Source organism: Nomascus leucogenys, chromosome 17 (genome assembly GCF_006542625.1).
Source record: "Nomascus leucogenys isolate Asia chromosome 17, Asia_NLE_v1, whole genome shotgun sequence".
Classification (NCBI taxonomy): Eukaryota; Metazoa; Chordata; class Mammalia; order Primates; family Hylobatidae; genus Nomascus; species Nomascus leucogenys.
The window spans coordinates 31,250,826-31,266,040 of record NC_044397.1 but is presented as its reverse complement, the minus strand read 5'-3'; the positions used below and the strand labels follow the sequence as shown (position 1 = coordinate 31,266,040).

Sequence of the window (15,215 nt, the reverse complement as noted above, 5' to 3'; positions counted from 1 at the left end):
CTGTCCCTGAAGCCTAGGATGCAAAGGGTGGCTCAGAACCCAGGTCGCCCTGACTGGCCTTGGGAAAGTCTGGAAACAGTCCTCAGTCTCTGATCTGCCAGATATCCCCAGGGCTGCTGGTTCCGACGTAGGCACCTGCCCAGGGTCTGCAAGCTCGGCCCGGTCCATCCTACCACGGTCGCCCCCCGAGGGGCCCAGGGCAGCATCTCCCAGCCCCAGGGGCACCCCCGCCTGCTGTGTCTGGGGACGTGGAAGGCCCGGATCCTCGCAGTGTGGGGGCCACAGTCCACCCCCTCCCAGTGCCCCATCCCCCGCTTAAGGAGGTGTGCTGGGCCCACGAGCTCCGGAGCACCCACTGGAGCCATGGCCTCCCTCCCACAGCACACTCCCACCCACCTCAGCCCCAAGACACACACAGGCCGGCCTGGGGCTGCAGACTGAGTTATTTTATTTCGCTATTTCCAGTTTGAAGCTACTATCATGGGCGTTTAGAGTTATACAAATGACACTTACAAAAAATAAAAGACCAAGACACCCAGAGTGAGATGCATGTTGGGGACGGGGGAGGCTGGCAGCAGGGTGGCCCCGGCGGCTCACCCCAGGGCTCCTGGAGGGGGCGACGCCTGGCTTCATCCACCCAAGAGGCCCAGGGAGCACCAATCACAGCAGGGGCTCTGGCCCAGGCGTCGGCAGCCCAGGCCCAGGGCTGGACGGGAAGGACAGAAAGAGGCGACTGAGATGCACCCCCTGGGGGAGGGTGCTGAGACGCCCCCCCTCGCCAGATCACTCGCTACTACAGCCAGGCTTGCCTGGGACGCCTCCAGCAATAATATTTCATTAAAAAAAATACTGATTTGGTCATTTTCTGCTTCCAGTCAGGCTAGGGTGAAAGGAAAGAGACAGGAGGAAGACGGCCCCTACACCCCTACCCCCCCACCACCTTGGCAGAACGTGCAGCAGGCAGACCCTGTGGCCATGTGGCCGTCACGCCCTGCCGCTCGCCCTGCCGCTCCGGGGAAGGGAGCCGGGCTGAGCCTCTGCCACGTGGGAGAGGGGCTTTTTCCAGCCACCACCCAAAAAAACACCGAGAGTCAGTCCTAGCCCACCCGACAGCTTCCCTTCCGAAGCAGGGGCTTCCGGGACAGTGCACCAGGGAGGGCCACTGACAGGCTTGGGACACATGCCCAGCTCCTAGGGGGCTGGGAGGAGGTGGCCGAGAGGGGCAAAAGATTCCAGTTACACTACACGCCCAGGGCTCCCAGCCCCCAACCGTCCCTTAGCCGCTTCCAGAAAAATAAGGCTCAGAGCCGTCTGAGGTCAGAAGAAAGAGGTGCCAGACTCACCCCGTGGCAGACAAGAGGGCAGGGGCATCTGAAATCCCTCCCAGGGCCAGGCCGCAGCCGCTGACCCGAGGGGAATAGGGAACCCGGGCGGAGGGGAGCGTGGGGAGTCCATAGGGGTGACAGGTGGGGGCACCGTTTTCTCTGGGGTTTCCAGTTTGAAAGGCAAGGGGGCTTGCCTCCCGCCCCGGAGCCCACCTGGAGGAGAAGGGGTTAGCAGGGAGGGTTGGAAGGAGCCGCCACATGGGCAGGGGCGGGGAAGGGCGCGCGGGCCCTAGTACTCCCAGAGCGAGGCGGGGTCCACGGTCTCCGCCGAGGCCTTCAGGACCCCTGCGTGGTCGCCCTTCAGGTAGCGCCCGCCCACCTTGATGGCCACCTTGTTGTAGTCGCAGAACTCGAAGAAGAAGTCCACAGGAGTGTCGCCGCTGCTGGTGACCGCAGAGTCACTGCCCACCGTCCAGTATTTGCCTGTGGAGTCTGGGGAGGGGACTTTATCAAGTGGGGCCCAAAGCCTGGCTCCCACCCCCACCCTGGGCAGCGGAGGGTGGGCACGGTTGTTCCCAAGGGTGACGCCCCACCCTCCAGTCCTGGCTCCGGAATGAGCCAGGGTCCCTATGGCCCGAACGTCCTCCTGCCCGTGATGGACACATGAACAAGGGTCCTAGAACGTGTTCTGCTCGGCCGCAGTGGCTCACGACTGTAATCCCAGCACTTTGAGAGGCTGAGGTGGGTGGATCACTTGAGGTCAGGAGTTCGAGCCAGCCTGGCCAACATAGTGAAACTCCGTCTCTACTAAAAATACAAAAAATTAGCCGGGTGTGGTGGCTCACACCTATAATCCCAGCACTGTGGGAGGCTGAGGTGAGCGGATCACTTGAGGCCATGAATTCGAGACCAGCCTGGCCAACATGGTGAAACCGTCTCTCCAAAAAATACAAAAATTAGCCAGGCATGGTGGTTCCCACACATAGTCCCAGCTACTCGGGAGGCTGAGGCAGGAGAATCACTTGAACCCAGGAGGCGCAGGTTGCAGAGAGCCAACATCACACCACTGCACTCCAGCCTGGGTGACAGAGCAAGACCCTGTCTCAAAATAAATAAATAATAAATTTTAAAAATATAAAAATTTGGCCGGGCGCGGTGGCTCACGCTTGTAATCCCAGCACTTTGGGAGGCCGAGGCGGGCGGATCACGAGGTCAGGAGATCGAGACCATCCTGGCTAACACGGTGAAACCCCGTCTCTACTAAAAATACAAAAAATTAGCCGGGCTTGGTGGCGGGCGCCTGTGGTCCCAGCTGCTCGGGAGGCTGAGGCAGGAGAATGGTGTGAACCCGGGAGGCGGAGCTTGCAGTGAGCCGAGATCCAGCCTGGGCGACAGAGCGAGACTCCGTCTCAAAAAATAAATAAATAAATAAATAAATAAATAAATAAATAAATAAATAAAAATTAGCCAGGTGTGGTGCCGCACACCTGTAATCCCAGCTACTTGGGAGGCTGAGGCAGGAGAATCACTTGAACCCAGGAGGCAGAGGTTGCAGTGAGCCGAGATAACGCCACTGCACTCCAGCCTGGGTGAGGGAGTGAGTCTCAAAAAAACAAACAAAAAAACCATGTTCTGAATCCTAACAGGCACCTCTGGGTTGTTGGGAGTCCTCCTGGGAAGGGGCTCCAGTCCCATAACTGAGGCGCATCCTCCCCTGCACACCCTTTCCAGAACCTCCCCGCTCCCTGCTGTCCCCACCCCACCCCTGCTCTCCTCCCCCTCCCTGCTCTCCCCCCTACACACCTCTCTGTCAGGTGGGCAAGGTAAGTCCCCCCAACCACATAGACAAGAGGGAAAGGGGCTGCTTGCATCCCAGAGCCCCTGGTGGCCATTGGACACCCGTCTCTTTAGGGCCCGGAATGGCCCTGAGCCAAGCCAGGGTCCAGTGTGGGTACAGAGGGCGCTCCCCGCAGCACTGACACCAGCCCCGACCAAGGGGTTCCCTGCCCAGCAGCTGCCTGCAGGAGAACCTGCCTTTGATGTTGTAGGCGCCGTCGTTGAACTCCAGCTGGAAGACATCATAGCTGGAGCGGTTGGCGTCCAGGGTGCCTGTGACCTTGCGGCAGCCGATGAAGCCGTGCTCCCCGCGGAACACGATGATGGGGCGGTTGATGAGCTTCATGAGGAAGAGCTCTGAGTCCCCTGTCCCAGAAAGAGGGGAGTCAGTGAGCCTCCTGGCAGGGAGTGGGGTGGAGGCTGGGGTGACCAGAGAGGGGGGGCCAGGAGCTGGGGTCGCACAGCCGTCAGCCCCAGGGTAGGACAGTGCAGGGCCAGTCCAGGGGGATGCCCAGCACAGAGCAGGCCTTGGCTGGGGCTACCAAGTGACCACGGCATGGCCAGACCCTCCAGGACTCCAGGACAGCTCCGGGGAACTGGGGCTTTGGCGTTACCTGCTGTCTCCACCGAGGCGGCCAGCTGCCCATTCTTCTTGGAGGTCACAAACTTGCCATTGGACGCCCGCAGTGTGATGCGCCGGTCACGCCACTCGATGTCGAAGTAGCAGCTGGCATTCCTGGGGGACGGCGGGACAGGGTCAGGCGGGGTAGCCCAGGCAAGGTGGTGGGGGGGAGGTGACAGGTGAGAGGGAGGCACTCACTTGGTGGAGGCGGTGGACTGCACGCCCCCGGTGGCCGTCAGCGTCCAGTACTTGCCCGTGTGGGTACGGAAGGCACACTTTTTGGTGTCGCGGTCGATCTCCAGCTGGAAAGTCTCCTGGTCGGTCTCCTCGTCCTGATTGGCAGACAGGTCCATACCTGCAGAGAGGAGGCCTTGGGCTGGTACAGGGGCCCCACACCCCCTAGTTCTGGCAGACCACAGCCCTGAACTCACAGAACTACACAGACAAGGGAACACCACGGGGTGGGGTGGGGCGGGCGGCTGAGACCCCACAGTGGCACACATGAGAGGCAGCAGAGAGCACCCAGGAACGCAGGCAGGGCCGGCCAGAGGCCAAGGCCAGCTACATCTGTTCCCACATGACTTTCCCCAGTTAGAGAAATAATAGGGGCCAGGGACAGGGGCTCATGCCTGTGATCCCAACACTTTGGGAGGCCAAGGCAGGAGGATTGCTTGAGTCTAGGAGTTTGAGACCAGCCTGGGCAACATAGCAAGACCCCCATCCCCCCATCTCTACAAATTATTTGTTTATTTATTTTGAGACGGAGTCTCGCTCTTTCACCCAGGCTGGAGTGCAGTGGCGCGATCTCGGCTCACTGCAGGCTCCCCCCACGGTGGGGTTCACCCCATTCTCCTGCCTCAGCCTCCCTTGTAGCTGGGACTACAGGCGCCTGCCACCTCGCCCGGCTAATTTTTTTTTGTATTTTTAGTAGAGACGGGGTTTCACCATGTTAGCCAGGATGGTCTCGATCTCCTGACCTCGTGATCCGCCTGCCTCAGCCTCCCAAAGTGCTGGGATTACAGGCGTGAGCCACTGCACCCGGCCTACAAATTATTTTTTTAATTAGCTGGGAGTGGTGGTGCACACCTGTGGTCCCAGCTACTTGGGAGGCTGAGGCAGGAGGATCACTGAGGCAGGAGGTTGAGGCTGCAGTGAGCCGTGATTGCACCACTGCACTCCAGCCTGGGTGACAGAGTGAGACCCTGTCTCAAAAAAACAAAAAGAATCAAGAAACCAACTGCACAAAAGACATTCTTGAGCCAATCAGGAGGGTCTTAACGTGGCCCAGAATTAGATGTTAAGGATTGATTACTGTTGATCACGTTGTAGTTACATAAGAAAATGGCCTCGTTTTTTTAGAAACACAGATGGAAGTATTTTGGGATGAAATGCCCTGATGTCAGGGATTTGCTTCAAATACAACCAAAAATGGTATAGAAAAGGACAAATGGGGCTGCAGCACAGCAGAACAGCGCATCTTGGGGGGCCGTGTCTGGGGGTTCATGCTATTGTTCCTGCTTCTATGTAAAAGTTAAAATAAAACATAATGGTACATGTTCCTTTCCTTTAGAAAACTTGTAAAAGGGCCGGGTGCGGTGGCTCATATCTCCTGCAAGTCCAGCACTTTGGGAGGCCAAGTCGGGAGGATCATTTGAGACCAGGAGTTCAAGACCAGCCTGGGCAACTTAGCAAGACCCTACGTCTTTAAAAAAAAGAAAAAAGGGCCGGGCACAGTGGCTCACACCTGTAATCCCAGCACTTTGGGAGGCCAAGGCAGGTGGATCACCTGAGGTCGGGAGTTCGAGACCAGCCTGACCAACATGGAGTCACCCCGTCTCTACTAAAAATACAAAATTGCCTGAGGCTGAGGCAGGAGAATCGCTTGAACCTGGGAGGCAGAGATGGCAATGAGCCGAGATCACACCATTGCACTCCAGCCTGGGCAACAAGAGCAAAATTCCGCCTCAAAAACAACAAAAAACATTTTTTTAAACCCTGTCTCTAAAACAAAAAAAAGGAAACTATGAAGTCCTACATGTCCCCTTTCCACCCCACTGCAGAACACTCCTGTGTTGGCAAATACATCTTTCTTTTTCTTTTTTTTTTTTTTTTTTTTTGAGACGGAGTCTCACTCTGTCGCCCAGTCTGGAGTGCAGTGGTGCCATCTCAGCTCACTGCAAGCTCCGCCTCCCGGGTTCACACCATTCTCCCGCCTCAGCCTCTCCGAGTAGCTGGGACTACAGGCGCCCGCCACCACGCCCGGCTAATTTTTTGTATTTTTAGTAGAGATGGGGTTTCACCGTGGTCTCGATCTCCTGACCTCGTGATCCGCCCACCTCGGCCTCCCAAAGTGCTGGGATTACAAGCGTGAGCCACCAAGCCCGGCCACATCTTTCTTTCTTTTTGATTCTGGGTCTTGCTCTGTTGCCCAGGTTGGAGTGCAGTGGCACAATCATAGCTCACTGCAGCTTTGACTTCCTGGGCTCAAGTGATCCTCCCACCTCAGCCTCCCAAATAGCTCAGACTACAGGCACACACCACCATATCAAGCTAATTTTTTTTTTCTATTTGGTAGAGACAGGATCTGGCTATGTTGCCTAGGATGGTCTTGAACTCCTGGCCTCACACGATCCTCCTAACTCAGCCTCCCAAAGTGCTGAGATTACAGACAGGAGCCACCATGTGCCCAGCCAGTGAACACACAACTTTCTAGCTGTTTTTTTCTTACACATAAGAAACGTGTGGGTTGCCGCAGCGGCTCACGCCTGTAATCCCAGCATTTTGGGAAGCTGAGGCGGGTGGATCACCTGAGGTCATGAGTTCAAGACCAGCCTTGCCAACATGGTGAAACCCCCACCTCTACTAAAAATACAAACATTAGCTGGGCGTGGTGGGGCACGCCTGTAATCCCAGTTACTTGGAAGGCTGAGGCAGGAGAATTGCTTAAACCTGGGAGGCAGAGGTTGCAGTGAGCTGAGATTGCACCACTGCACTCGAGCCTAGGTGACAGAGTGAGACTCCATCTCAAAAAAAAGAAAAAGAAACATGCATAGATGTCCTCTGTCTCTGGATTTGCATACTGTTTTCTGTATGGCATCTTTACATGTTTCCATGTCCCTAAAAAGTCGAATGGGACTGGCCGGGCGCAGTGGCCCACGCCTGTAATCCCAGCACTTTGGGAGGCCGAGGCGGGCAGATCATGAGGTCAGGAGTTTGAGACCAGCCTGGCCAACATGGTGAAACCTCATCTCTACTAAAAATACAAAAAAAAGGACCAGGCGCGGTGGCTCATGCCTGTAATCCCAGCACTTTGGGAGGCCGAGGTGGGCGGATCACGAGGTCAGGAGATCGAGATCATCCTGGCTAACACGGTGAAACTACTAAAAATACAAAAAAAAAAAAAAAAAAATTAGCTGGGTGTGGTGGTGGGTGCCTGTAATCCCAGCTACTCAGGAGGCTGACGCAGGAGAATTGCTTGAACCCAGGAGGCGGAGGCTGCAGTGAGCTGAGATCCGCGACTGCACTCCAGCCTGGGTGACAGAGCAAGACTCTGTCTCAGAATAGGACCCCAGGGATCTCTATCATTGGGAAACTTAAGGTGGCTTTCGGGTTTTGCTCCCCTAAGCTATAGTGCAGCTGCTATTCTTTTTTTGAGAAAGAGAGTCTCACTCTGTCTCCCGGGCTGGAGGGCAATGGCGTGATCTCGCCTCACTGAAACCTCTGCCTCCTGGGTTCAAGTGATTCTCCTGCCTCAGCCTCCTGAGTAGCTGGGATTACAGGCACCCACCACTATGCCCGGCTAATTTTTTTGTATTTTTAGTAGAGAAGGAGTTTCACTACGTTGGCCAGGCTGGTCTCAAACTCCTGACCTCAGGTGATCCGCCCACCTCAGCCTCCCAAAGTGCTGGGATTACAGGTAGGAGCCACTGCGCCCGGCCCACAATTGCTATTCATTATAACTACATCGCTTTGCATATCCACGTGGATTCCTCCAGCTAAAACCTAGAGGTGGGATGTTTGGCTCCAGCAGCACAAATTCACATTCCCCACGCGCTCTGGATTCTAAGAACTGCAGCAGCAGAGGCGTCTGCCGGGCTCTGTATGGGTGCCTGGCTCAGAGCTGGAGAGTGTCTTCGTTTGGGCACCTTTATGCCGCAGGGACCTCAGCGGTGGATGGCTGGCAGCACCCACAGGAGAGGGAGGCTAGTGGGTGGTAGAGCCCACACCCAGAGGACACATCCTCAGTTCCTTTTTTTTTTAGAGATAGGGTCTTGCTCTGTTGCCCAGGCTGGAGTGCAAGTGGCCCCAGCATGGCTCTCTACAGCCTCCAACTCCTGGGCTCAAAGGATCCTCTTGCCTCAGCCTCCCCAGTAGGTGGGACCACAGGCACTCGCCACTACGCCTGGCTAACTTTAAAAGTATTTTGTACAGATGGGGGGTGGTCTCGCTATGTTGCCCAAACTCCTGGACTCAAGCAATCCTCCCACCTTTGCCTCCCAAAGTGCTGGGATTACAGGGGTAAGCCACCGCGCCCGGCCTCCCCATCCTGTTCCATCCTGACCCAACCATGCATCCCCACATCCGCTCCACACGCGGGGATCTTCATCCCACTTCACAAAGAGGGAGACTGAGGCTGGTGGTGGCGTGTCCTTGCCTAAGGTCACACAGCAAGAGAAAGTAAGGGTCTGGCTGGCTCTCTAGACAGGAGGTGGGCGGCCCTCTTGCCACGCCCTTTCCCTGCCCCACCCTCCTGTGTATGGGTCCCTGGCCCCGCCCCTTCTTGGAACCCCTTGGGCTCCACCCTTCAGGTTCCCTGGGCCCCCTCAAGCCCGTAGCCCCTCTCCTCCACAGCATCCACTGCCTGGAACTCCACTGGGTGGGCTGGCTGGGCCACCACACCCCAGCCAAGCACAAGAGGAGGATGAGGTGAGCAGGCTGGGTCCCCAGGGTGCCGGAACCATCCTAAGGCCACACCTCAGGGAACACAACGAGGGCTGGGGCCTCTGCTCGTTCGGCCCACCACCAGCCAAGAGGCTCTGCAAAGGTCTGGCCCGCCCCACCCCCACTGCACAGAAGCCGCAGGGCTGCAGGTAGCCACACCCGCACAGCTGCCCTTACCGCCCCCTCATTCTGCTCAGAAGGGCCTGCGTGTCTACAGGCGGGGGCCGCACCCTGCTCTGTTCAAAGCCACCGCAGAGGCCCTGGCCTATGCCGGCCACAGAGCACCACCTGTCCAACGTGTTGGGGGTCCGCTGATCGGAGGGAAGTTAGGGACCAGGTAAGAGGACAGCCTCCTGCAGGCCCACCCCAGCAGCAGAAAGGACGGAGGGAGAGGTTCTAAGTCCACCCCAGCAGCAGAAAAAAACAGAGGGCATCGGGGGGCTCCAGGTTCCCCAGAAAGAGGGGCAAAAGGAGAAGGGGGGGCAGGGGAACAGAAACCACATTAGCACAGCCTCGTCCTAGGGTTTACAGGGCTCGTCCTCACACAGCCTTGCAAATAAGCAGGGCGCTTACCAGCCCGCCTGGAACAAATGCAGGAAGCCGGGAGGCTCCTTCTCAATGAGACTTCCGGTGGCTGCGCTGGGCTTAACTGGGGGCAGCCACGGGGCCACGTGTGAATGCACATCGGCCTTAATCCTCCTGGTAACTCCATGAAATTTACACTAACCTCATCCCCCAAGCCAGAGAAGAAAGGGAGCTTCCCAGCCATTCCTAGCCCAGGGCCACACAACTGCCGCCATCTGTACCAGGACTCAGTCCCCATCAGCCTGTTACGTTCAGTCCTGGAACTGGTTTTATGCAAAGGCTTAGGCCAGCCAGTGAGGCACCCACCGCGGGGGGTAAGGCACCCCTGGGCGAGGGAGGGATAGGGGAAAGGGGAGTCATCCCCCCAGTCCAGCAGGGCCCCTCCTGGCTCCAAGGCCCTCGCTTGGCCTTGGAGTCTCTAATTAGAGTTGTGTTACTATGGGAACAGGGTTTTCTTCAGGATTTTTCTTTTCCTCAACAGAGGCACAGAAATCCTGAGTCACAGGCCCACAGAAGCCCCTGGGAGCCAGGAGATTAAGAGTCTCCTGTGCCAGGCCCATGGGTACCTCTCCCTCCTCCTTCTAGAGAGGTCTACCCTGCCTGGTGAGCTCCCCTCACAGTGGCCTTCCCTGTTTCCAGCCTTTGAGCCATTCTCTCTTTTTTTTTTTTTTTAACTTTTTGTCTTTTAATTATTTTATTTTAATTACAGTTTTTGTTTGTTTGTTTGTTTTGGGGTTTTTTTTTTTTTTGAGATGGAGTTTCGCTCTTGTTGCCCAGGCTGGAGTGCAATGGTGCGATCTCGGCTCACTGCAACCTCCACCTTCCGGGTTCAAGCGATTCTCCTGCCTCAGCCTCCTGAGTAGCTGGGATTACAGGCATGCGCCACCACAGCCAGCTAATTTTTGTATTTTTAGTAGAGACTGGGTTTCTCCATGTTGGTCAGACTGGTCTCAAACTCCCGACCTCCAGGTGATCCGCCTGCCTCGGACTCCCAAAGTGCTGGAATTACAGGCGTGAGCCACTGCACCCAGCCCAAAAAAATATTTTTGAGACAGGGTCTCGCTCTGTTGCCCAGGCTGGAGTACAGTGGCACGATCTCGGCTCACTGCAGCCTCAAACTCCCTGGCTCAAGCGATCCTCCCATCTCGGCCTCCTGAGTAGCTGGGACGACAGGCGTGCATCACCATGCCTGGCTAATTTTTTGTATTTTTTTGTAGACAGAGGTTTTGCCATGTTGCCCAGGCTGGCCTTGAACTCCTAGGCTGAAGCCGTCTTCCCTCCTTGGCCTCCCAAAGTGCTTGGATTACAGGAGAGAGCCAGTGTGCCTGGCCTTCTGAACCATTCTGTCTGTGGTGGCTCAGAGAGGCACCCCCTGGTTGCCTCACACCCTCCAGTTCCCATCACCGCCCCCAGGCCTTAACAGTCCCCAGACGCCCCTGGCTTGTTCAAAACAGGCAGTCCCTCCATCTCATTTAGGGGAGGGGGCCTGGAATGTTCTGTGGCTTCACCTCACCACCCCGCTTTCCAGTCGACTCCTGCAACTACCCGGCCATTTCAAATGCCTCTGCATCCTTATACAAGCCGTTCCCTGGGCTCAGAATGCCCTGCACCTCGTGGGGAGAACTCTTACACATCCTGCAAAGCCCAGCTTGACGAGCCCTTCCTCAGTCAGCCATCCGGAGTGGCTGGGAGAGGGAATGTCCCAAGCCAGCAGGGAGGACAGGTCCTATCCCTGGCATGGAGCCCCAGATGCAAGGAGGCTGGCGGGAGAGGACACGAACAGATGTGAGAGAAGACAGGAAGTGTGGAGAGGCATGGCCCAGGGTCAGGGCCAGGGTAGGTGTGGATCCTGGGGAGCAGGGAGGAGCCCGGGGCGTGGCGGGAGGACAAAGGAGCACTCACTCAGCTGACCCAGCCTCTGGTGTGATGGGCTGAAAGCCCCTGCCCAGGGCAGCTCTGGGCCAGCCCAAGGAGGCCTGGAATGCACACTTTACAGATGGGGAAACTGAGGCTGAAGAGCAGGGCACAGCGTTTTTCAAAGGGGAGCGCCCTGCCCCCACCGGGCCCGCCCGTGCAGGCCTGCAGAGATGATTCACATCCCCCCTGCCAGCTAAGTCCGGATCCTCCCCTTCCTGGCTGGCGTTCCCCAGCATGTGTGTTGGAAGCAGACACCTCCCCCTTGCCACGCAGGCCCGTCCAAAATGGCCTCTGCAGACACGCCCCCCACGCCCACCCCTGCAGACTCCAGTTCCCCCAAAAGCCCCCCGGGAGTTGGCTGACATAGAAACGAGATAAGGACCCCAAGATCTGAGGCCAGAGGAGCCCCAACCTCGGCCCCCAAGTACCCCCACCCCCCTGCCGTTCCACATCCCTTTCAACTCCAAGCTGAGCCATCACCACCACCTCTCCTGGCTGCAATTTCTGGTTCCTCCCACCCTATCAGCCTGAATCACACCCCAGACGCCCCCAGCAAGCTTCTCAGGAGAGGGGAGTATCTGCCCAGGCTCGCCAAAAACACCCTCAGGCTCTCTGCTCCTTTCTGGCCCCCAGGGCCAAGGCCACCACCTACTTCTGCGACTTCTTCCCCGACTTCTTCCCCACGGGAGGCTGTGGCTGCAACCTCAAGACAAGGACTATAGCCCTGCACTAAGTTCTCATCGAGGGTCCTGCGGCCCCGACCTCACAAGCTTCCTCCCAGCCACACTGGGCTTTCTCTGTACCTTCCTGCCATAAGACCTTTGCACAGGCGACACCCACTGCCTACAACACTGGTCCACACACCGCCCCCCCATACCTGCCACCTTCTTCATCCTTCAGGCCAGCTCAAATGTCCTGCTCAGAAAGGACTCACCCATCTAATAACCTGTACCCGCTGCCTTTTCCTTGACACTTCATAATGTCCCCAAGAGAACGTGAACCCCACTGGTTCACTCATGGCTCAGCAGGTACCCTTAGTAGGGCTCAATGCCTGCTGATCAGGTGAGGAGCTCTGCCCGCCATGTGCTGTGGGAAACAGGAAAAGGGGTTTCTAGAGCCAAATGCACCCACTTCTGCATGCTGCTTCCTTGTGGCCACTTGCTGTGTGACCCAGGACAAGCAGCTTCACCTCTCTGGGATTTAAGGTAGCAAACTTCAGGCACAAAATGGCCATTACCCCACCCAGGCCTCCACCCTCACCCCCACTGCCGTGGGGGGTCTTTCCCCCTTCTGCAGAGCCCACAGCCAAGGGGGGGCCGTCAGGAGGGCTCCTTCCAAGAGGAGGGATGAGGACACAAACTGGGCGCCCGTCCAGACATCTCCAAGGCCTGGGGTCCGACTTCCTATCCAGGGAAAAAGATCCCCCCACGCCCCTCCCTCCAGCGGGGCCTCTGTCCGCAAGCAAGGAACAGCTTCTCCGCCAGGAGTAGAAGAGGACGCCAAAAAGGAAGAGAAACCCCCTGGGGGAGAATCTGAGAAAGACGGGAAACAGTGGGGGCCCATTTCTGGCGCACAGGCCGGTCGCAAATAGCCGTGCCTGCAGGAGGCCCCGGAGGGGACGGATCGAGTTGCAGTCAATTGTTCCCGGGGAGCGCCTTAGGGGATGGGTTCACCAGACGGTAGGGGCTTCCCGAGGGAGCTGGCCTGGGGTCTCCAGGCTCGCGCTGAAGCCGCCCTCGGTCGCCCACGGAGCGGAGCTCAGCGCACCGGCCCGGAGACGCGCGCGGCGGGCGAAGGGCGGGGTTCCTGGAGGGCCGCCATCCGCGCCACGCCGTTCCCGGGCCGCGGCGCGAGGAGGGAGACCGCCTCCTGGGGAACCTCGGGACCCGAGCCCTGGGCCCGGGGGCGGCGCGGGGGGCTTCTCTGCAGGGGTGACCCGCAAAAGCCGATCCCCTCCCCCGCCCCGCCGCATCTGGTTTTCCCATCTGCAGAGATGGAGCAGGACAAAGGGGACGAGGGAGGACCCAGTCGAGGCGACCCGCCCCCCTGCTCACAAAGGCCGCGGCCTCGAGCGCGGGGCAGACGCGGGAGGAGGGGCTGGGGGGAAGGGCTGACACCCCGAGCGCACCCCCCAGCGGAGGCCGACCCCGCCCGGCAGCCGGAGGAGGTGGAGGAAAGCCGGGCAGACGGGGAGGTGGAGGAGCGCCCCGCCGGGATCAAAGGCCTGGCTAACCTCCCCCATCTCGCCCGCGAAAGTCTGCTGGCGGGGGTGGAGGCGCGCCCTTGCGGGTGGCGACCCTTGCCTCCGACCCCCGAGCTCCAGGCCCGCCGGCGGGGGGAGGAGCACGAGGAAATTGGCGAGGGGCGCCGGCTCCCCAAGAGCTGGGACCGTCGATCCGAGGGATCGGGGCGCGTGGGGAGAGCCGAGATTGGGCGGGGGGGTTAGGAGGGTGCACGTATGGTTGCGACTCCGCGGGGCCTAGGGAAGCCCACGACCCCAGCCCGGGGTGGGAGGTGGGCAGCGGCGCCCGAGGATGGGCAAAGCCCCACCCCTCGCCCCCTCCAGGCGGGGTAGCCCGCGTGCCTAGCGGGGGCGCACTGGGCAGTGCTCTGGACTGCAGCGGCGCCGTGAGCGAGAAAGGGCGGGAGGCTGGAGGGGCGCGGGTGGGGTGTGCTTTGTGCACGGACCGGGAGAGGCGGGGGCAGCGTCCCCACTCACCCTGGCGCGTGGACACGTTCCTCTCGTTGGCCGCCTGCAGCACGACCTGGGCGCAGCTCTGCTCCAGGGCAAAGAGCTCGTCCTTGCCCACCTTGGTGGCCTTGCCCGCCTTGAGCGTGCCGCTGGGCCCCGACGGCGCCAGGTAACGGCCCTCGCAGTCGCGGAAGGCCACCTTGCCGGAGCGGAACTCCAGCGTGTAGCCAGTGGCCGGCTCGGGGCGCGCCACCAGGCGCCCGTCGTGGCGCAAAAAGCGGTGGTCGGAGGTCTGCACGCTGTAGCGCTGGTCCTGGAAGGCGAGGGTGATGAGAGAGTCGACGCCCCAGGGCACGTCGCGGTCCACGGCGATCTCGTCGGCCGGCCGCGCGCTAAGGTGCGCGTAGCGCTTACGGGTGACGCTGTAGATGTTGACCTGAGGGTGCATGGCGATGTGCACGCTCCACTTCTCGGCGGGGGACACCGTCTGCGCGAAGCACGACAGGCGGTCCTCGGTGCCGCCAAAATAGCGCCGGTGCGCCTCGGACTGCAGCGACCAGCGGCCGTCGTCGTGCGCCACGATGAGGAAGCGGCAGTCGGGACCGGGCACCTCGCGCTCGCAGGTCACGTTGCCGTCCTTGTCCGCCGCCAGGTAGCGGCCCAGGTGGCTGCGCAGGCACACGGCCGCGCTGCCCGCCTCGTCAGGGGGCTGCTCCAGCGTCCAGATCTGCTTCTTCTTCAGGCTGCTGGCCGACGCGTTAACCTTGAACCCGAACGCCTCGGCCGTCAGGTACTTGTTGCCGCAGTTGATGAGGCCGAACTGGATCTGCACCGCCTCGGCTGTGCCGTTGGCGGTCATGGTGGCGGTGGACGGGAGGCCGCGGCGCGGCCCCGGGAGGTGGGTGGCGGGTCCCCGCGGCGGCGCCCCTGGCTCCTTTGTTCGGCTGCCGCGGCCCGCACGCACCCTCCGCAGCGCTCCACAAAGCCGGGCTCGCGGCGCCCCGGCAGCTTTATAGGCAAGGTGACGTCAGCGCCACCAGGCCCTGCCCCTGCCCCGCCCCTGGCTCCGCGCGGGAGGGGCCCCGGGCCGAGGGACCCGGCGCTGCGGCCCCCGCTGCTGCCCCGCAGGTGCTGTCACCCCACCCCGCAGCGCCGCCGCCTGAGGACATCAGCCCTCACAACCCCGGCTCCCCGCGCCAGCCACCTAATCCCCCCGGATGTCCCCCACCTCGGACACCCCGACCCCAAGCCTCGCTAGGAGCAAGGACGAGCCAGGTTTGAGGTCACGATGGAGACT

The 15,215-nt window shown here is 59.7% G+C and overlaps 1 protein-coding gene across 1 annotated transcript; it reads right to left on the bottom strand.

Annotated features, from left to right (window-relative positions):
• Positions 1–425: 425 nt before the first annotated feature.
• FSCN1 (fascin actin-bundling protein 1) lies at positions 426–14,904 on the bottom strand. Its single transcript, XM_030797558.1, has 5 exons — positions 13,946–14,904; positions 3,982–4,138; positions 3,776–3,897; positions 3,360–3,527; positions 426–1,817 (listed from the first exon to the last, which is right to left on the bottom strand). Exons 1-5 carry the CDS (start codon positions 14,775–14,777, stop codon positions 1,615–1,617), a joined length of 1,482 nt encoding a protein of 493 aa, XP_030653418.1. The 5' UTR covers positions 14,778–14,904; the 3' UTR covers positions 426–1,614.
• Between the last annotated feature and the right edge of the window lie 311 nt (positions 14,905–15,215).